Below are 22,341 nucleotides of genomic sequence, written 5' to 3'. Positions count from 1 at the left end.
TGTAGAAAACAAGAGTGGATATAAAATGTATAAAGTACGTTTAAATTGTACACCAAAGAGACAACAACTGTGGAAAACTACATATAAGTAGTACAGCAGTCTCCCATTATTGTAAAAACAAAAGGAAGGATATTTACTGGTACTTCTCTGTGGGCTAAGTTGGAATGAAAGTTTCTTTTGTGTAGTCAGACAGTCCACTTTTCTATTTTGGCACGTCTTCTGTCCCTGAGCAGACACTCATGTTGTAATTTCTGCCATTTCTGAAAAAAAGAAAAGCTGATTAATCGCATGAATCATAAGATCTAAAAAGTAAGAAAGTTGTGATATATAAAATGCGTACTATATAGAGCAGTCTTTCAGTTTGAAGTTGAAGAGTCAAGTTGATTAGATTATTTACCTTTTTTCTGTAGCACCCATCATTTATTGATCACAGTGCTTACTGAAAAGAGATGTGTGGAACATCTTTATATAAATCTACGGTAGTTTTTTCCAAATCATAAAAAGACTCATGCCTGTAAACGTAGTGTATAACTCAACATAGTCTTTTACTGATGCAAAGGGAAATGGTGCACCTGAGTCTTGGTATTTCCTTGCAATGACCCAAACCTGTCTTCTCTTTGGGTTTGGTAGCTGATTTTTGGACAGTGGTAGATTTCATTCTGGCAGCAAAAGAACACAGAGTACTTGGTATCTTGATGAGTTTCTTTCTCTTCTGCTTAGTTAGGGGAACCGAAGATCCTGAGTAGGTGGTTGTTTTGGGGGTGGGGGAATTGCTACTTGAAGACCTTACCCATACAGGTGAAATACTTAATAGAATATTTTGCTTAAATGAAATACTACTTGTAATCACTTTCCACGAAGAGGTAAAACCACAAACATTTATTTACTTTGGCTATCTATTGCATTTTGTGTAGGGTTATTGTTTTGAGATGAGAAAATTATAACTTTCTAAGGGCTTTTTTGTCTTTTTTTTTTTTTTAAGTAGTTACTAGCAGTCATGAATAATTACTGGGAGAAAGAATAGCTTAATTCTTGTTTTTAATGAGTCTGGTGGCCAAAAGCATGGAAGGGCTTGCAGACTTGGTAAGGATGATAAGCAGCTGAGCGATGCAGAGATGAGAGAGGAAAAAGCAGTAAAGGTTACAAGGTAATTATAAGGTCTGGGAGAAATCTAGTGAGTGACTAGTTCATGATGAATCATTCTTCAATGTTTAAATAATAAAAATCTGTACTGTCAAAAAATGAACAACTTTTTTCAAGGTAAGTTTGTTAAAATCCAAATGGGCTACATGGAAGATTAATTTTGATCAATAAAATCTCCCTGAAGCAGGGATGTACAAAAAAGTCAGCCTGAGACCAAATGTACACATGCTTTAATGTCAGTGCAAAGGAGTTCTATGTAAAAGAAAATCAAAACCAAACTGCAGAGTTTACCTGGAGGTTTTAGTTTAAATGGTAATTGTCTCAGAAAATCAATAGAAGGAAAGTTAGTCAATGGGACACCGTAATACCAATGTACAAATTCTTTGATTAAGATCTAGTCTCTAGATCACGTGAATGGAGAAGGTATAGAGACAAGTTGGGTAAGTAGACAAATTGTATCAGCAAACAGGGTTGTGTCTGAGAAAACTGATATTTCATGTCTAAGTTAGAGTAGAGAAAGTTAGGACTGCAGTACCACTTAAGGTAGTGAAACTAAGGAGGATTTGAAGGCAAAAATGAAGGCAAAAATAAACACCATAGTGAAAAAGTAAACTATGCTTAGGTTCCCATAGGCTGGCTAACTATCATGAGCAGAGGCTGATTTTTGAGTCCTTAAATGTTCTTTCAAGAAGCAGTCTAATTGGAGAACTTAGAATACAGGAAGCAACTCAAAATTTTGTAAGAAGAGTGAGAGACAGGCTAGTTTAGATTACTGTTACTTAAAGACTGTTCTGTAAAGTGGGAGTAATATTGTCACTATTTGATGTGTTCCTAGGAAACACAGTCAAAAAGGTAAAGTGGTCTCTAAAGGTGGAAACATATTTTTATATGTTTTCTTCTTAAGTCTGTAGGACCTCATGCATGCTACTTATAAAAAAAATATAATAGAATATCCAAAAAGGTAGCAGGATAAAATACCAGAGTATATAATAATCATTAGAAACCAAAAGACATCATATAAACAATCTCATCCCAGTCAGGAAAGTAGAAATTTTGTAAATTAGCATAAAATCACAGTAAGGTAAAAGGCAATGCCGAAGGCCTAAAAAACAATGTGAGAAGCTTTTTCAAGCACATCAGAATGATAGAGCTGATAGGCAACTGAGATATAATAGGAGTGGCAAGGACAGTAAGTCCATAGCAGGTGAATTCTGTGCCTCGACCTCCCTACAGAGGGGCATAAAGAAGTAGCCACCGTAGAGCTTTTCTTTATCTGAAGGAAGAACAATTTTAAAAGAATGGTTTAATAGCTCTGGCAAACTTGATCCTCAGCTTTTATTGCTGAACATGGTCTCATATGGTAGGGAATATCCCTTTGGTCAGTTGGGGTCACCTGTCCCAGCTGTGCCCCCTCCCAAGCCCTTGTGCACCCCCAGCTCACTTGCTGGGGAAGGGCAGCCTGTGAAGCAGAAAAGTCCTTGATGGTGTGCAAGGGCTGCTCAGCAAGAGCTGGAACACCCCTGTATTATCAATGCAGTTTCCATCACAGATCTAAAACATAGCCCCATACAAGATGCTATCAAGAAAATTAACACTATCCCAGCCCAAACCAGTACACTAGTTTACTATACATGTCATATTGTTTTATATCATACATCATAAATTAAATCTGAAAACCACAAACAGTTGAGAGTTTGATAAAACACTGCCAAGTTTAGTTTTGGTAGCCAAAGTAAGCACTACTATTTTGTAACTTTACAACAATTAATGATAGTAGCAAAGAGCAAAAAGTTGTTTTCGTGTATGTAATTCTTTAATCTCCTGTGTTTTACAGATTTATGATACCATTCCTGGCCTGGGCTGTTCATTCTGTGCTACTTAGAAATAGATTTTTTTTCCCTGATTTTTTCTTATATTAGTCCCTATAAAATAGCTCCAAGTTTGAAAAGATCAGGTTCAGAGTGGGAGAGGGATCAAAGTTTCTCATATTCTACAGCGTGTGTCCTATTTCTTCTTTCTTTTTTTTTAAAAAGCATTATAAATGGTTTTAAAGGCATTGAATTCTTACTATTCAAAGGGATCCCATCTGTTTTTCAAAAGCCTTCATCAGTGCTTGTTCCAAATGATACGTTAGAGGTTTTGCTAGAACTTAGACTTCAACACTGTACAGTAATTGTAATGGGCTTTTCCACACAGGGGTCTGCAATGCAAAACAGCGCAAAAAGTTTTGCTGAAATTTCCCCAGTTCAACTACAGTTGTTGAACTGCAACTTCAGAGTTGTAGTTCTATACAAGAATGCTGCAGTAATGTAAAGTATATTACTGCAGTTTATTTAATGATAACATTCGTGAGCAGATGTACTTGTTTACTGTTTGAACAGCTTAAATCCTCACATTCTCCCTCTTTTACATCAGCAGTTGTGTTTGGCAGCCCTTTGCAACTGCTTACAGCTGGACAAGTTCCTGTGGATTTTCTTTTTACTGGTCACCATTCTGTTCTGGCAGTAATTTTTCTGTAATTCTACGGTGCACGCCACAGTGCAGCTCATTCAGGAAAAAATCTAGTGGAAAGTGCCATGAGTTTTTAGAAGCATAAAACAGAGAATAAGGGCTATCTTGGTAGGGAAGGGGTGGTGGTGGTGTGTTTTTTTTTTCTAAATATTGTTTCTTTTTGCATGGTTAGAAGCCCTTTAGTTAAATTTGGGGATCAGAAAGCGTTTTATTATAATCTGCAAGAAAAGATAACTTTCTTGTTTTAGTCATTCATTTGGAATTACTTGTCCCATTCATGGTCATTGTCCAAAAAGAAGCATACTATAAAAAGTAGTAATGAAAAAACATCCTCTTAAGATGCTGTGCCATCTCACTTTAGTGCTTTTTTAAAAAAATAGTGTAATTTAGGTTTTTGTTATTCTTTTTTGTGTACTTGTGAAGAACATGTTTGACAGACCACTGTACTTCATCCTTTAAACAGACAGGGGATAGCTTTTAACTCAGTAATGCCAACGCATTTCTGCTTGATCAGAACCCACACTAACACAATTTTCAGAATTGCTTTGCTCCTAGAGTTGCCATTGGCATCAGCTATTGAGTTCGTGTGGCTTCTTCTCGTATTCTAATCTGCTTGCATGAGGGCCACTACGTTAGGCAGGAGCTGTATGTCACTGACAGAATGTAAACTGGAATGACGGTGGTCATACACGTTTTCAGATGTCAGAGGTCAGACTACGGTGTCTGACGGTGTGTACGGTGAAACTTAAAACAGCTATCATTTGATAATTTAAAATCATAAGTCATCTTTGGTATTATGTGTTAGAACATATAGCTACCTGCATGTATATAACTCTTAAAAATACTGGTTCAGTATGTTTCATCGAGAATGTTCCTGTAAAAGCCAAGCCTTTAACTTTCTCTCCAGCTGTCTTATTAGTTATTACTAAGCAAAAATTATCTTTTTACTGTATTAAGAGATGGAGTCTCACTTGCAAGTACACTTTGAAGAACCAGTAGAACACAAAAGATCATTGTTGTGTTCCAGTACAGCATTCCAGGCCTCACATCTTGTCTGAATCTGAACAGCGGTATACATAACTGTTGCTGAAACTACAGCATGGTGTAGTGTTTTCACTTAGTTAAGACAGTAACAAAAAGAAAATAAAAGCTTGAAATGACAAATATACTTCCAAGGTAATCAAATTCCTCATTATTTTTCTGTGATTTATTAATAACTATTGCTCTGACAATGAGCATTCTGTTTAAAAGTATGCAAGATGATGTCTTTGACAAATTTTTTCTTGTCCAAAAATGACAAGCATGAGAATTAAAAGAACCATAGAAAAGCAGTGGCTAGAATAAGCAATTTAAGTTTCAGGTGAAATTGGAAAGAAAACGACAAAAGCAAGTTAATCAGGACTGAAGAGATGAAGCTGTATTTAGCTTAAGCTGTAGGGTATAGTTGTCAATGACACAATAGTATTTGCTAAACAGTTCGTTAAGCTGACATTTGCCTGTATTCTTAGGGGGAATGAGTTAGTTGAGATAGAGTTTGACATGCATAGCCCTTGACATTTTAATGCAAGTTTAAGCACTGCATTTCAAGCAGCTCTTGTACTCATTAGCAAGGCACAGAAGGGAGTTGTGCTTTCACTTACTAAACCATTAATTTATTAAGATAGTGAGAGATATTTATTAGAAATACAGCAAACCTTGCCAAATGCACTATTTCTTATATACAATTATCATAAATATGTACTTATGATGAAAAATTGGATACTGAGTTCTGGCATATGCTTCCATCTTCTATTCTAGTTTTGAAACTAACTCTAACAATACGTTAGGGCTTGCACTGAGAAAACTCACAGAACTTTTGTCTTTAGGGATTAAATATAAGATACCAAGAGATTAATTAATCAACAGTAATTTTACATTTACTGCAAATGAGCTATTTGCAACAGATAATTAAAGCTGGTATTGGGTAGGAGAATTATGAGAGCTACTGAATCACCTGTGGAAAAATTGATGCTCAGTATTGTCCATCTTCATATTGATGTGCTTGCATGACTTGAGAATGTAAATCATGGAGTACCTTTCTCATTAAATCATTTTAAGACTGACATATCTGTCTTCTCCACTGCTGATTATTAAGTAGCAAGTCTTTTTGTGTAGGGCAGAAGCTTTTCTGTCTCTTGTGCTGCTGAGATTAAATTTTAGTGAGAAATTGACCTTTCTTGACAATATTTTAGGTTCAGACCACTACCTTACACAGAGCACCAGGCTTGAAGCCCACAGTCTTGATATGATGTCCAAAAGAAGCTACTAAGTACTTGAACAAAGTGAGTTCTTTACCACTACTAGCCAAAAATTATTGTAGAGTGATGTTCCTGCACCATCCTTGTGACAAATTACACTAAGTAACCTTAACTTCTTACGAAAAAATTAAGTCTTCCAGTTTATCTAACATTCATTATATAGATATGCATCAGTGAAAAGCATACTGGTTAGTGATGCTGTTTTCTTGAAAGGAAAGTGAACATAAAAACTCCTTGCAGCATAGCCAAACAGCTGGGGTTTTTTATATCCTACAGACAGCTTGAGATTGACTGCACTCAAATTGCTTGGCAACGTAACTAACTTCAAATATCACAGCTCCAAGTAGAAAAATACACCACTTAGATTCATACATGGATATTTTAAATTTGAATGAGAACGTTGTACATACTTAAAATTCTTAAAAACTTTGTTGAAGTGTGTTAATTTTAAGTAACTTAGAAGTTGATAATATACTTTCATGCAAAGCAGCAGCATTTTTACTGTTGCATTAAGTAAAACAACAGAGGCAGCTAACGTGTTGCACATCAGTGCATGCAGAAACGCGCACAGGAGAGGCAGAAAAAGTGGTGGGCATAGACTGGAGCAACTACCCCAGTCCAGCAGAGCCCTTGACTCAGGTTAAGTTCGAGAGGGAGGATGCAGGTCTTCACCTCTCAGGCTGCAAGGACTGTCTGGGACCTATTGCTGAGATTGAGGCAGAAAGAGATGGTGCCCTTGCCTGCGGAATGTTTGTTCCAGTTGGGGATTAGTGTCACCAAGGAAAAGAACTGCAGGAGGGTGTCAGCAGACTGCATACCATCAGAGGTGGCAGGAAAGAGATCGACTTTTCTCTGTGACTCTGCAGCCTGAAGCCACAACTGTACCAAAATAGAGGCAGGCCGAGATTGTGCCTGTTTGTTCAGAAATGGAGACTCCCATAATGGAGAAGACTGCAAAATGATGACTTCTGACACCAGGAGGAAGGCACCTTATCTGCCTGCAGATAGGCAGCTACACTATAGTTCAGTGCCTGGTAGCAGATAATGGGCTGGGAGCGCTGTTCAATGAGACGTGTGAGCCAGCTGTGCCTCCAGGAGCATCAGGAGGAAATAGTGAATGACAACAATGCACACATAAGCCAGCAATGTACCCGTGCAGCAAAACCCCCCAACAGTGTCCTGGGATGAATTAGAGTGTCATCAGCAGGTTCAGGTAGGTGATCCTTTGCCGACTGCTCAGCAGTGATGAGAGCGCACCTGGAGAGCTGTGTTCAGTTCTGGGCTTCGCAGTACAAGAGAGACATGGACATGTTGGAGCAATGGCTGGGAAGATGGTTAAGGACTTGGAGCATCTGTCCTACTAGTAGAAGCTGAGAGGGCTGGGATTGCTTAGCCTTGAGAAGAGAAGTCTCAGGGGAGTTTTATCAAAGTGTACAAATACGTAGTGGGGTGCAAGGTGATAATTTTCTCTGTTCTGAAGACTCATTACAAGTACAGTCTAAATAAGCCCATGTTCATTAATATATGAGACTTTGTTTAATGCCAAAATGGCGTAAAGTTTCTTAGCCTATATCTGTCACTCTCAGTGGCAGAAACCCAATGAAATGTGTTGTGAAATTCTGGTCATATGGCTGATGGTCATCTGGCTGAAGCACACTGCAAGTCCTCTCAGGTGTCTTTGTTACAGAAGCTAGGACTGGGTGCATCCAAGTATTGCCGTGATATCTGCAAAAGTATCCATACCCAGCAGCTAAGAAGGGTTATTTACTATCCTAATTAATACCTACCCTTAAGGGGTGTTGGAAATAGGTGACACAATAGGCATGTCAGAAACAAGAAGTCATTTAGGAATGATGGAGTGGCACTATGGATTTAAGAATAACACAGAAGAAAATAAGAAAATTAGCAGAAATAAAATGGTATATGAGATCTTTATGAAATAAAATTGGGCACCTAAATTGAGACAGCATAGGTTTGTTATATCAGTAAAACAACAGAAGTGTGGAAGTGCCAAAGGAAGGCTATGAATATTATATGGAAGTGCCAAAGGAAGGCTATGAATATAATATCAGCCTTCTGTGACCCTTTGTTAGACTGTGTGGTGTCAGAATGGAATGTAATGCAAAAGAGTAATTCTTAAACACCTGACTGTGCTTTGTGCAGTTAGTAAAGGAACCCACGATATAGGCCAAAACACACGTGCACAGATCCTGGTCAGGAATATTAACTGTTGAACAACTGTTATGTACAATTGTTATGTAAAAATAATGACAAAATACTCAAAATGCAACATCCCAGGGGAAGAAAATCTGCCAAAGTACGATATAAAAATAGAAAAGATGTCCAAACAGCTAAAAAAATTTCAGATAGCCCAGAGTTTATTTAAAGATAACATTACACACACATGCATACTACATATAAGAATAGTTCCAAAAATCCTACAACATGTTTAAACCATAAACTAAGGAAAGATAATAGACATTAAAAGTAAACTAGTATAATTGATGAGTGGAAGTCATGTCTTTTCCTCCAAATTACTAAAAGAAGTAGGAAAATAAGCTCCAGCAAATGAGTTGTGATGTGAAAGAGATTCTGAGTGACTGAATATGAAGTTGAAATAAACCTTTTTTCAAACACATCAGATTCAGGAAATCTGCCAGAGAATTGGTGGGCTGAGAGATGATCAGAGAGCATTCAAGAAAGATAAGGTCATTGCTGAAAAATTAAATTAATGATTTGAATCAGTTTTTGCTATAGAGGCTGTCAGGAAGATTTCTGCATTGGAACTCTAGGCTAAAGTAGGTGAATTACAACAATTACTATTTAACCCCTCACTTACAAATATTCTCAGTAACTGGGGAGTGTGGGGTGTCAAATGAAACACCAGTTTTTTAGAAACATTCCTTAGGAATCCAAGGAAACTACAAATCTGGAAGCCTGCTACCTGTGCCAAGCTAATTCATAGAATCATATACTCATTTAGGTTGGTTGGAAAAGACTGTTAAGATCATTGAGTCCAACTGTAAACCTAGCACTGCCAAGTCCACCACTAAACCATGTCCCTAAGTGCCACCTCCGCGCATCTTTTAAATAGTCCAGGGATGGTGACTCATTCACTGCCCTGGGCAGCCTGTTCCAATGCTTGATAACCCTTTTGGTAAAGAAATTTTTCCTAATATCCATCCTAAACCTCCCTTGGCAGAACCTGAGGCCATTTCCTCTTGTCTTATCGCCTGTTACTTGGGAGAAGAGACTGACCCCCACCTCGCTACAGCCTCCTTTCAGGTAGTTGTAGAGAGCGATAAGGTTGTCACGTTAAAAGGACTGTAGTTTCAATATTTGTCTGTCAGAGTCCCAGGACTTTCACTGATTTACTATCAGAGTCCCACCAAAGGACTTTCACTGAATCAGATTCACAAATAATCGAAATTAGTTACTTTATTGAGAGCGACAGTCACAGATTCGGGATTGCCGTTGATAAATTCACTGACTACAATAGCGCTAATTACTTAAGGTTAATATTGCTAGCAAAAATAACGATAGTACAACAACCTGGGGTAACATTCACCAGAGGGTGAAAGGCGCAGCGCTTACCCAGAAAGGCGTCCCTGCCTGGGGTGGAGGAAGAGAATGCAGCCCGTCGACTGGTCCGTCAGGTATCAAGTTTCTTCTCTCCCAATTTAACAGTCATTTTCTCCATCCTTTTATCCCCAAAATTACAAGGTTTCCCTCCCCTAGGTGACGTGTAGTATGATTTGGGTGGAGAGACGAGTGCTATAGTCATATATGTTTAGCATGATCTCTAAAATCTTCATTAGCATATACAGGGGTGTCAACTTTAATATGCATTTCACAGATAATGAGGCAAAGGTCAGTTACTGGGCATGGTAGCCTCTCAAGGAAACAAAGAACTACACAAAGTCTCTGTTATCTTGATTTTACTGTCTCTGCTGACGAAAAGCAGGGCTGTCCTGGCTCCCCAAGACTACCCCGTTATTTGTGTATCCTGTGATAGCCAGACAAGCCTTCACTCCCCTGGGTTGCACAAGAGATAGCAAAGCCAGTCTTAATTGCTCTTTGAGCACAGAGACTTCACCTCATTATCCAAATTCCACAAAGGTCTCCCCTCAACCTCCTTTTCTCCAGGCTGAACAACCCCAGCTCCCTCAGATGCTCCTCATAAAACTTGTGCTCTAGACTCTTCACCAGCTTTGTTGCTCTTCTCTGAACATGCTCCAGCACCTTAATGTCTTCCTTGTAGTGACGGGCCCAAAACTGAAAACAGTATCTGAGGTGTGGCCTCACCAGTGCCGAGTACAGGGGGACGATCACTTCCCTAGTCTTGCTTTTATCTTACTGTTACCATCTTATTGTTATCATGTTGTTTTGGCTACTATATGAGGCAGGCTACCATGCCAGATATGTCTTTTGGTTCTGATGTGGTCCAGACATTCTAATGTACTGAGATGTCCTTTGAATATCTTCATTAGTGTCTATGTTGTTTGACATACTTGTGGGCAATCTGGAAAATGAGAAAACTGATAAATAGCAGCATTTGTTGATAATGCAAAATTTAGGATAATTTGTTCTGTTAGCAGCTTATGATAGTAAATGAAAAATACATGTAGTAATACATGTTAGAAAAAAAAGGAATTATGCATGAATGCTGATGGGCTAGTGTGGGACTAAGTTCTCTTCAGAGTAAAGAACTTGTAGCATTCTCAATAGTTCTCTGAAAAAGTTGATTTAACGTCATACTGAAGTTCAAAAATGAAAAGATGTTGACTACTCCCAATTTTCTCAAATGAAAAACTAGAACACTGTCACTGAAATGATTAATGATCTGAGTTCCAGATTTAAAAGCAAAAAACACCAAACCAACCCCACCAAAGCCAGTTATTTTTATTTTTGGGGTTTTTTTTAAAGAAAAAAATTTCCTCCCATTGGGACCAGTGTTTGTCATGATGAAAAACATAATGGTGGAAAAAGGGAGTAGACTAATAATAGAGAAAAGGACGACAGACATTAAACACCATGACTCAGATTCACTCTCTAGCTCAGGAAGCATTTAGATGGTTAGTCAGAGGAAGTGATGATATTGTATCAGAGGGATCACTCTCGAAATGCCCGGTTTCTTATATTCTTTCCTAATCATTTTCTACTGGCCTCTCTTGGAGACCGGCCATTGAATTAAGTAGATCTTTGGTGTTACAAAATGGCTTTTCTGTTTTTCCCTTTAACTAGAGTATCCATTTTTTCAATAACTGTTAGAAGTTTTGGTTCCAAACCAAATACAGAATATAGATAACCTGGTAACTTAACTAACTTGAATATATACTACTGTGTCCAATCCTTTTTAACATCCTCATTAACAGTTTGGATGATGGGGCAGAGTGTACCCTCAGCAAGTTTGCTGATGACACCAAATTGCAAGGAGTGGCTGATAACACCAGAGGGTCATGCTGCCATCCAGAGGGACCTCTACAGACTGGTGAAATGGTCTGACAGGAACCTCATGAAGTTCAACAAGAAGTGCAAAGTCCTGCACCTGGTGAGGAACAACCTGAGCCACCAACATATACTGGGGACCACCCAGCTGGAAAGCAGCTTGGCAGAAAAGGATTCAGGGGTCCCTGTGGCCAACAAGTTGAACATGAGCCAGCAATGTGACCCTGTGTCTCAAAGGTAAATGGTACCCTGGGCAGCATTAGCCAAAGTATTGCCAGCAGGTCAAGGGAGGTGATCCTTCCCCTCTATTCAGCACTAGTGAAGCCATATCTGGAGTGCTGAGTCCAGTTCTGGTGTCCTCAGTACAAGAGAGACGTGGACCTACTGGAGGGAGTCGAGTGAAGTGCAACAAAGCTGAGGAAGAGACTGGAGCATCTCTTTTATGAAGGAAAACTGAGAGAGCTGGGACTGGTCAGCCTAGAGAAGAAAAAGCTCAAGGAGGATTTCATCGATGTGTATAAATACCTGAAGGGAGGGTGCAAAGAGAACAGAGTTGGTCTCTTTTCAGTGGTGCCCAGTGACAGGACCAGAGGCAATGGGCACAAACTGAAACACAGGAGGTTCCATTTAAACATCAGGAAGCACTTTTTCAGTGTGACCGAGCACTGACATAGGCTTCCTAGGGAGGTTGTGGAGTCTCCGTCCTTGCAGATATTCAAAAGTTGTCTGGACATGATCCTGGATAACTGGCTCTAGGTGGCCCTGCTTGAGCCAGGGTTGGAACAGATGACCTCTGGAGGTCCCTTCCCTTCCAACCTCAACCATTCTGTGATTCTGTGATATAATCTTTTTGAACATACGGTTGCTAATGCAGATACTGGAAAAGGTCATCATACCCTTCTACTTGAATAGTTCTGACTATTGAACTGGTTGACAGATACCGTTCAAAATGATTTTACAAAATGAGAATTTGGCTTTCATTGTGGTAACATTTAGATAGTTTGTAAGGGAATGCTCATTTTCCCCAAAGATACAATTTGTTCGAATGTAATCCTGAAAAAATTCCTTGCTAAGCAAAAATTTTCTAGGGTTGAAATCTACATCACATTCATTTAGAATCCAAAATGTTGATTACCTCAATCTTGGAATTGGTAAATAAAAGTTGTCCATAAAACCTAAGCAAAGTTTGAGATTGTTCCCTCATGGGGAATCCAGGCTTGGATTATGTAAATTTTATCGGCCCAATGGGTGGATTAAAGTATTAATATTTTCCTGGTAGACTCAGCTTTGGATCTTAGCTCTGCTGTAGAACTCTGGTGGGGCTCATACTGCAGTACACGTACAGCTAGTACAGGACATCAGTGCCTTAGTTGCCTATGTGAAAATGGGGCTCGTTTTTGCAGGACACAGAGCATATGTGAAGTACTATGATAATCTTGGATGGCATAATGGTAGATGGGTATCGAGGACTGTGTTCACTGGAACAGTTTTCAGATCTGATTCAAAAATACTTGGAGGGTAGGGGCTTGTTAGCGTCTTGACTGAAAATGTGCTATCATGCAAACAGAGTCTTACAAATAGTTGCAAGATTGTGGAGGGAGATGAAAGAGGAAGCGTGCTCTGGAAAAACACAGTGATGTCTCATTGTGAGAGTCGTATTGAAAATATTCTAAGTCTGATTTCTACTTCTTTAAAAAAAGTTATTTAAAATTCTTACTGTTTATTCCTGATTAATGACAGATGTTCCCAAAGTACTCTTAGTTTCTTCCTTTTTCTCTTTTCAAGGAATAGGAATAACTTATTTGGACACTCTTCAAGTTGATTCTAAATGTTTCTAGGGAGAAATTAATGATTTCATCACAGATGTTGAGAGGAGAAAAAATAATTTAGAGTAATTAATTTTGCCTGTGTAAAATTTTCCCTTCAGGTTCATTTTGATAAAACTACCCAGTTTTAATTTCCTAATCTCAGTGTCATTTTCCTGTACATGTTTGAAAAGGTGCCACATTTCACGCAGGACATAGCTGCATTTCAGTAATTATAAGAAATTATTTGTTTGTTGTTTTAAAATTAAATTGTGAAACATTTAAACACAAGCATGAAAGACAATATAAATAGAAGTCATCATCTCTACTAGTTTAGCCTTGCCAAATAGGTGTGCTGCCGGCAGATAGATCCATGAAAACTTTTAAAAAGGGGGTCTATTCTGAAAAGGATGCCTCTTGTTTTATTTTGTTAATTTACATTTTAATTCTGTACAACTACCGCTCCAAGATGGTGGGGTTTTTTTCCGAATCAGTGTCTTAAGACTAACTTTTTTCTTTTTTAAAAAATATAAATCAAAGGATAGGACTACTGTTTGTCAGATGTGTAATTTGGGGTCAAGCTGTGTCTGTGATTCGTACTTTCAACTCTCTGTGGGCATTTGCTTATTCTGATACATGAGCTTTTACCTGCATCTTTCTCCCCCCACCCCTGAAAGCTTAATAGTTTATCTTTTTGATTAGATGGTCTACCGTGCTGCTTATAGCCATAGACCTGTTGCTGTTTCAGGGTGAGCTAGGGTATGTTTTCATCTCTACTTTAGATATATTTCCTCTTTATCTCTGGAATATCAAAGTTCAGTCTTTAGTATTCTACTGCTTTAAACTATAACCCATCTATGTTCGATGCCTGTAAGAAAGAAATCTTTTGGATCCTGTTTAAAAGAAGGAGATGATGGTGTGAAAAAACACTCAAAAAATGTATTTCCTTGCTCACAGGTAAATATTATGCAAAGAAGTCTTTAGGCGTGTGTTCTTACTAACATCTTGCTTCTTTTGGAAAGATCTGTCAATTTCCACTGGACCTGTTGCCACCGTCTCTAGGCTTCTTTTGAAGTTTACTCACCACACGTGTTCTCCTCTCTCTTTTCACCAGGGACTGGAACAGTTTGCTCTCTCTAGTCATGTGGTTTTGTCCTGCTTGTAGCCAGACATTCTCATTCAGGAGCTCCTCCTTGCATTCTCTGGAGGTTTTATTATAATCTTTTCTTTGTACCCTGTCTTTTTCATAGCATTTTATTCTGTTTGTTTCCAGACAACTGTCTGCTTTAGTTTAATTACTTGTAGTCAGGAGCAAAACTGAGTCAGAGCTCGGAGTGAGAGTGTTGTTGTGATCTCAGGAGGAGGTGGCAATATTACCTATTCCTGGACATAACCTGGCAGAAGCCTAGCGGTGCTGATTCATACTTAGGCAAAATATGCCTGACAATTGCTCCTGGCAGAGTGGCTCCCAGTGATTTTGTGTACCTGTGGATACAATGCGGAAGGACGCTCAACGTGATGAGGCTCAGGGTTTCCCTGTTCGTAGTGAACGTAAGTTAAGAGTATCACACAGCCAGTGCAAAACAGCAGTTGTTTAATAAACCTTCTATCCAGTGCTTGTGAAAACTCCAGGAAAGGAAGAGCTACTGCTTTGCTGGGAGCAGTAGATTTGCTGTCTCTTTCCTCGGTGTGAGGCAGTCACTGCTAAGTGAGTGCCAGCTGGCATTCTGAGTGCAGCTGTTTGCCTAAAACAGTGGTAATATGATCACGTTCAACGACAGAAAATGGCTGTGTGGCCTGACTGCTCACTCAGAGCACTGAGGTAAGGTGCACAATGTGTTGATTGCAAAGAATAAGTAATTCTCCTATTCGTTCTAATGTTCCACACATTTGGCTCAGCATCTAAACATTCTTTCAGTGTACCAGCCTGTAATAAAAATGCTCCAATTAAAATTTAACACTTCAGAATACAGGAAAATTAATGGTTTCTTTCCTCCCTCCCCCTAGGTGCTCATTAACAATATTTTGCTATACCTGACATTCTTCTTCTTGTACGCCTTTTCCAAGAACAATTCTGTACCAGACCATCTGTTTTATTTTGTTGATTCGCAGCTAATGTATGCCATGATCAGCTAAAAAGGCAGGAAAAGAAGAAGATTGCTTATTTTTGCTGCCTTGCCCTTGATGATGCAACTGGGGTCAGAAAGTTTCTTTATGAAAGAGCCACAGAGCACGCTTGCCTAGAAGATATGTAGACTTTAGGATAGGCAGGCAGAAAAAGGGGGGCAATTTTTACAAAAGCCACAGTGTAAGCAGAGATTGGTGGCGTCTTTGGAAAAACAAATGCTGAACAGAGTTCTCAGAGGTGATAAAGACCTTCCTTAGGGACCAGGTGAAAGCAATTGCAACCCAGGAAATTGCTTCAACTTGCTGAGTAAAAGATTCAAAAGAAATGATGTATTGTGTAAACAGACAGTGTGAAAGGGGAGATGCTCATGAATGTTTATTTTGTCTCTCCTAGCTGTTGTAGTTTGCAGTGTTTCAAAAGTTACCTTGTCCTGGCTTTAGAAAACACCTAGTTCAAAGTCTTTTGATGATGGCCACTGTAAGAGGTGTAAACTGACCCTTGTTGAATTCTGAGTCCCATTCCAAGTATCCATTCCTTTAATTTAAAATTTTTGTGCCTTTTGGTTGTTCAATAACTTGAAAGTACCTATTTTAGACTAGAGGAGGAGAAATGAGTTGCTGGCAGCACGGACACTGTTGTAGGGCCTTGGTACACGTATGCAGTTAGTGCTACAATCTTTTCGTGGCTGATTACTTTCCTTTGCTCAAAATGTTCTTACTGTAAAGCCTCTCCATACCTGGGGTCTGTGAGTACATGGAATATTTGTGTGGGGAAATCTACTTTTTAAAGAAAGAAGGTGTTTTACATTTACAAAGGCATTCACACAGTGCTTTCAATGATACTTGTTGGCACAATCATGGCAGCATCGCTGTCGTCTAATTTCTTATTGCTTTAATTATTCTGTCTTCAGATTCACACTTCTCTAATTAATGGACGGCCTAGTGCTGATGATCCTTCGCGTGTATTGTTAGAATTCACCTCTGCTCGCTTTATTCGCCTGAGATTTCAGAGGATACGGACACTAAATGCTGACTTAATGATGTTCGCACACAAAGATCCAAATGAAATTGATCCCATTGTTACAAGGAGGGTAAGTTCTGTCAAGACAGTAGAAATGCATGTGTAGAAGTTTTCTTACACTTGTAAATGCTGTACCTGCCTTTGTTTGCCATAGGAAATTTTGGGAGATGATGAATACCTGTTGTTATTTGTCAAAATCCTAGTCTTAGAGGATTCCCTCTTCACAGCATTTTGTTATCTTCTCTGTAGCAGAACTAACAGTGTTATGTTTTCTGCTTATTGGTGTTATTAACATACATAACATGCCTATTAACATAAGCACACAGCTCCTTTGGCTGTAAATGTTTGGATGCAGGTGATTGGCAGGTGGTTGCTGTTAGATAATGTCCTCTTGACTCTTCTGCTGCTCAATCCTTTGCTGTCTTTAGGATTCCTTGAAGACTTTGAGTAGACTTTCTACTAGTGGTACTATAAGTAGTCGTAGTGCCTGAACGCAACACTTCTAGCATTATTATATGATTGTTGTTAACACTAAAAATTTTACCTCGTGCTTTAGCTTAAAAGAATGGATGCAGCACTAGTTCTAGCCTTTCCCTTCTCCCTATCATCATGCCTTTTCCTTTTCATGTTTTCTGAAGGGAATAAATTCTATAGCATTTGCCATTTCATTATCCAGGGTGCATATAGCCTTTTCCTATGCTCGTGTTTGGTGTGTGCTGTGTATAAATTGACATGGCTCTTGTGACTTCAAACAAATGGAACTGTGCCAATTTATACTCTTTCTTTCACTAAGCCTGAATCTGTTGATCAAGACGCAGCTTGGATTATTACACTGTCTGCTATATTTGTAATAGATCAAAAAAGAAATAAAAGAGGACCTGACAGTTGTCACCGGGAATGAAGTCTGCAGCTTGGCACCTGCATTTTACAATCCATTTAGCAATTCAATTTCTGTTTTGTCTTACAGTATTACTATTCCATAAAAGATATCTCTGTTGGAGGCATGTGTATATGTTCAGGACATGCGAAGGCTTGTCCACTGGATCCAGTGACCAATGTACGTATTTTTCTTTTTTGGGGGCATTTTTTATTTTTAATGTGCCATTGTGAGGAACATGAGAAAAAATATTGATATTCCTCAGAGTTCTGTGAATTTATGTCTGTTCCTCATCCCGAAGAACAGTCAGAAGCAGTGCCAGGATGAAACAGTGCTAGCAACCAGAATAATAAACATTCATACAATGTCAGTGGAGGCTTTCTCTGAAATGAAAGAATAGGTTTCAGGTAATTCAGTCCACCCTGAAACTCTCCTAGGAACAACGGAAATTTGGGTCATGCTGTGTAGCTGTAGAGGTGAGCAGTAACAGTCTGTCTTCCTTTTTCTTGTTGATATTAATCAAGGTGTTTCCTAAATGATTGTCAAGTATTTAATCAATACTTGCAAACAAACGATGGCTCTAGAATGGCGCATATATTATGCCAGAAATATTAATTGAGCGATCAGTCAAGCTAGTCTAGAAAATCATGAGCTGTTTATAATTTCTTTCAGCTTGTAGCTTTCTTTTTACGCCATTAATAAACACATAACCTATACAACTGAAATATAGAAATATAATTTGTGACTGATGGTTCAAATCTATACACATGCATGCACACATTATCACTAATACAGAATTTCCAATCTGTAGCAGGAGCTTTGTAGGATTTAACAAAAAATCTTCTTTGTATATGACATTAAACCATTGTGTAGGAACTGATAAACAAAAACCTGGAAGAAATCTTACAGAGAATGCATTTACAGTTCTAAGCAGTTTCCATGTGTCCTTGTCAAAGTTTTACAAACTCCTTGGTTTAATCCTTCTAAGCCTTTTCTGCGATGGTGTGTACAGCAAGTGTTGAACTATTGTTTCAGATGGCCTTAGGTATCAAACTGCAGCATCGTCTCAGCGCCATCAGTTAGGATTGGGCCTACCTCAGAAAATAAATGCTGTTGATCCAATTAATACATACTTCAGATAATTTGGCTACTAGATAAAATAAAGGGATTTTGACAAGTGTGGTGTCTTGTTTTGCAGGATGACAAATACGTATTTGTTGTCTGATGAGTATAAAAAATAGCATGAGTGAAACAACTCAAGCCATAAGAGATTTGGAGTATTTGGTTTAGCTCTCCAGGGATACTCTTTAGACTGAGCCGAACAAAAATAGGCGGGCTTTGGCTTATAAACATCATGACTCCGATTTTTAGCACAATTAATCTTTCCCTGAGCATTACAAAGAATAAACTTGCTTGAATTTACTGCCTTGCTTTTCTGAAGCATTCCTCAACTTAACCTTGTTTTGCAAGATTTATGCTTCGTCCTGTGAGCCATAGAATTTCTCCACGTTAGCTTGCTGCTTTGACCTTAAGTGGTTTCACAAAGACCACAAAGAATAATTATTGGGAAGACAATTTTTGCTCCTCATTTCTCCAAACTACCGTTTCTTTTATCTTTTGCAAGCTGCTTCTGTGGCTCAGAGAATTTGGATGTTCCCTACAGCAATATTTTCATGCTGGGACTAAGCTGGGACTAAGGTGATCTGCTGAGGAACTGAAAAGCCACTGAAAGGGTGGTCCTGCTCCCATCTCCTGTTAGTTTAAAAACTTCTGCTGTCCCTCACATAGAATTAGTTATGCAGTTAGAAGGTTACATGATGAGTTGACTCATGCAGTAAAAAATTAATGCTAAAGTTAAAAGAAAAGTCAATTTTTAATGGATCATCCAACAGAATTTATTTCAGTCTGCAGCTGCAGGATTGCTACATCTAAGGGAAGGGTAGATACTGGCTCACTCCTTCTACTGCAAGCCAGATATCAGATCAGTTTGCCTGCAATGTGAAGCTGTACCTGAGGGCTGCTAGCACTTTGGCTTATTTGCCGTAATGGGGAGCTTTCATTCTCCCATCCTTTCTTCAGCCAGTTGGAATTAGATTCTCCTGCCTTCTTAGATTCTCCTTAGATTCCCTGGCCAACTATCTTCCTTTGCACCATGGCTGTTTTCTTAAAATAGAGCTATAGAAGTAAAACACACGCTTTTGTCTCTCACTTGGTGAATGCAGGGTACATAAATGAATTAAAATGAATAAACAGAGGAATTACAGAGTATAGCCATTCTTAATGTTAATGTTTTCATAATTTGAACTGGAAGGCAGATTATGTACATGGACAGATTCTTCAAATCATCACATTGTGTAAATATTTGTTTTTCTTTTAAATTAGAAATCCATCTGTCAGTGTGAGCACAACACATGCGGAGAGACATGTGATCGGTGTTGTCCTGGTTTCAATCAAAAGCCTTGGCATGCTGGCACTTTCCTGGTTAAGCATGAATGTGAACGTAAGTTGAAAACAGTACAGAAGAGAAAGTTTATTGCAACTGCTGGTGAAACCTGGTCAGATCCTACATGATTTTGCAATTAATTTTATTTCTAACCACATTTGTTTATGCATCAGTTGTTCACTTACATAGGCTGGCTCAAAAAAGTTAACAGAACAATTCATGTGGATTCATGGTTTTATTAAACTCAGAATATTTTAGTTTAACATGCTGATATTGGTGGACTACTGCATAAAAAATATTTAGACTTGTTTAATGTTTATAATTCCTGTGGTTTTGTTTTGATAAAATAACAGAACTGTATCATGATAAGTGAAAAATCTTTTTTATAGATTTTTCATTGTATTAAACTTTAACAGCATGACCTTTGTATAAATGACACTTTTGTATATTATAATGTTCAGCCTTGCTGAAACAAAATATTTGTACGTGATCAAAATGCACTTTGAGTTTGTGATTTTTTTAATGAATGAATCATTGTATCTAGTTTTCCAACACGGAATCAAAACATACCTTGAAATATCACCTTTCCATAGGGTGGCAATTTGATTTTCAGATTTACTGTAGTAAGGATAGTTATAACTGAACTTTAACATCTCACTTCCAAAGGTCACATACCACTTGTATTTCTGAACATAATAAAATCTAGTGCTCCATTACATGTAAGTGTTTATTCCGTTGTAGGATTGCAGCCATAGTTTTACCATGAGTGGTTAAAAATAAATAAAAAGAAACAGGTATCCCCATAATAAAAGTAGTAATTGCTTGTTTATGTCCTGTAAACTTTGGTCACAGAGATCTTTGTTTCAGTAGGGACTGTGTCTGCACTGGGAATGCATTCTGGAATGAAATCAGGGTACATCTATTTTCATGTTTAATTTTTAAGAGACGCTTCTTATGCCCTATTCAACCTCAGTGAATTGTACTTTCCTGGTGGAAACTGTTCCCTGGGATCTGGTTCAGATGTGAGGAGAATTACTCCCTGCAATGTTGACTAGCTTTGAATTTCTCTTTATGTGGAAATGAATGTTTTAATACCACAGGGAAAGGGAGAGAGTGAGCTACCTCATTTTCACAGCAACAGATTACTAGATTAGCTCTCCTGCATGTGGACCTGAAGCCTAAGAGTTTGAATCTGAACTTCTAAGGAAGTTTTAAGATTCAGAATCTCATTGTTCTGACCCAGTTCTTATACGCATATGTGCAAATCAAGTGTTTTCAGGATGTCTTTTGGCTTTCCTGTAAATTATTTTAATTTACTCATACCGTTCTGCTGCTTTCCTTGTAATTCCTGTTGTATTTTAAATTAGCTGACCCTTTCATGAACCACATGTATGAGCAACAACCAAAGGTTTCTGGACTATCAATTTAAACAGAAAAAAAAACCCTAAAACAAAACAGGAAGAACATAATTAGGCTATATCTGTCAACTTCCATACTCTCCCAGACAAAACATTGAGACAAAAATACAATATACAGAATTCCAGGCTGCGTTTGTGATGGGACCACATTACTTTTCACAGCTGAAGTAGTAAATTATACTTGGATGTACTGTTGGTTACAATGTATGCAGCACCAATGATAAAATGTTGACCGACTCTTTTTTAATATCTTAGTAACAGCCTGGTGTCTCCAGCCGCAAAGTGTTCGCTAACACAGTTCCTTCTCTTTAAGCATGCAACTGCCATGGGAAGACTGAGGAGTGTTACTATGATCAGGATGTTGCAGACAGAAATCAGAGTTTGAATGTCCACGGAGAATACATTGGGGGCGGAGTGTGTGTGAACTGTACAAGCCACACCGGTGGCATAAACTGCGAGACATGTGTCGACGGTTACTTCAGACCTAAAGGGGTAAATCCATGTTCTGTTGTCACCTCACTGTAAAGCTCGGTGTGCGAACCATCACTTTGGCATGGGCAATTAAGTTATTAAAAGCCATAACACAGTTTTTATGTAGGTTAAATTCTACTTCTGACAGCGTAGTAGCTGCTTTTCACAGCTGGAAATCTGTAAAATTAATGCTTACACAAATCTGCAAGTGAATTGTGTTGATATGAAGGAATGCACTTGAGGTCAGGGCCTCCAGCTAGTGCTTCAATTTAATTTAAAGGAGGATGTGGTCCTGTAAACAGAACTTTTGCCTCAGTAATTAATTTGAAGATTTGTTATCAAAGATCAAAGAAATACTGCTGTATTTGATATTGGAGAAAGTCTGTAATTTTTATTTTTAAAATTTAATGTAGAATTAATAACCAGTGAAATTCTATAGTCTCATGAATGCCTTTCATTTTCAGGGCAGTGGGAATTGTTTTTTGTGTTTCATCATATAAAGCTGTATTTTCATCTAAGTTGAAGCTGTCAGAAGATGAATCTTATATTAGGTTGTATTGCCAACGTGGGCTGTGCCTGTGCTTTAGACAGCTACACTATTAGTGTGTGCTTAAATTCTTGATATTTTGTCTGTATAGTTTCAGTTGGGTAAATCATGGCCTTTAGTCTGATTGGTTTTCAATCCTCAAACACAGAAAATATCAGCAAATAACAATAATTACATTCTCCCTAATATACTGGTTTTAGCCTTAGAGCTTGAGAAAAGGAGTACTGATCTCT

At 38.3% G+C, this 22,341-nt stretch overlaps 1 protein-coding gene across 8 annotated transcripts in view; it reads left to right on the top strand.

Moving 5' to 3' along the window:
• Window positions 1–22,341, top strand: part of LAMA2 (laminin subunit alpha 2) — a 376,025-nt gene that overhangs the window by 127,126 nt on the left and 226,558 nt on the right. For all 8 annotated transcript variants that reach the window (XM_054197441.1, XM_054197439.1, XM_054197436.1 and 5 more), the window contains exons 5-8: window positions 16,243–16,422; window positions 17,320–17,409; window positions 19,612–19,729; window positions 21,404–21,582. In XM_054197441.1, the coding sequence (XP_054053416.1) occupies window positions 16,243–16,422; window positions 17,320–17,409; window positions 19,612–19,729; window positions 21,404–21,582 (567 nt within the window). The remainder of the gene's footprint in view (window positions 1–16,242; window positions 16,423–17,319; window positions 17,410–19,611; window positions 19,730–21,403; window positions 21,583–22,341) is intronic.

Source organism: Rissa tridactyla, chromosome 3 (assembly GCF_028500815.1).
Source record: "Rissa tridactyla isolate bRisTri1 chromosome 3, bRisTri1.patW.cur.20221130, whole genome shotgun sequence".
NCBI classification, from domain to species: Eukaryota; Metazoa; Chordata; class Aves; order Charadriiformes; family Laridae; genus Rissa; species Rissa tridactyla.
This window is presented reverse-complemented; position numbering and strand designations above follow the sequence as displayed.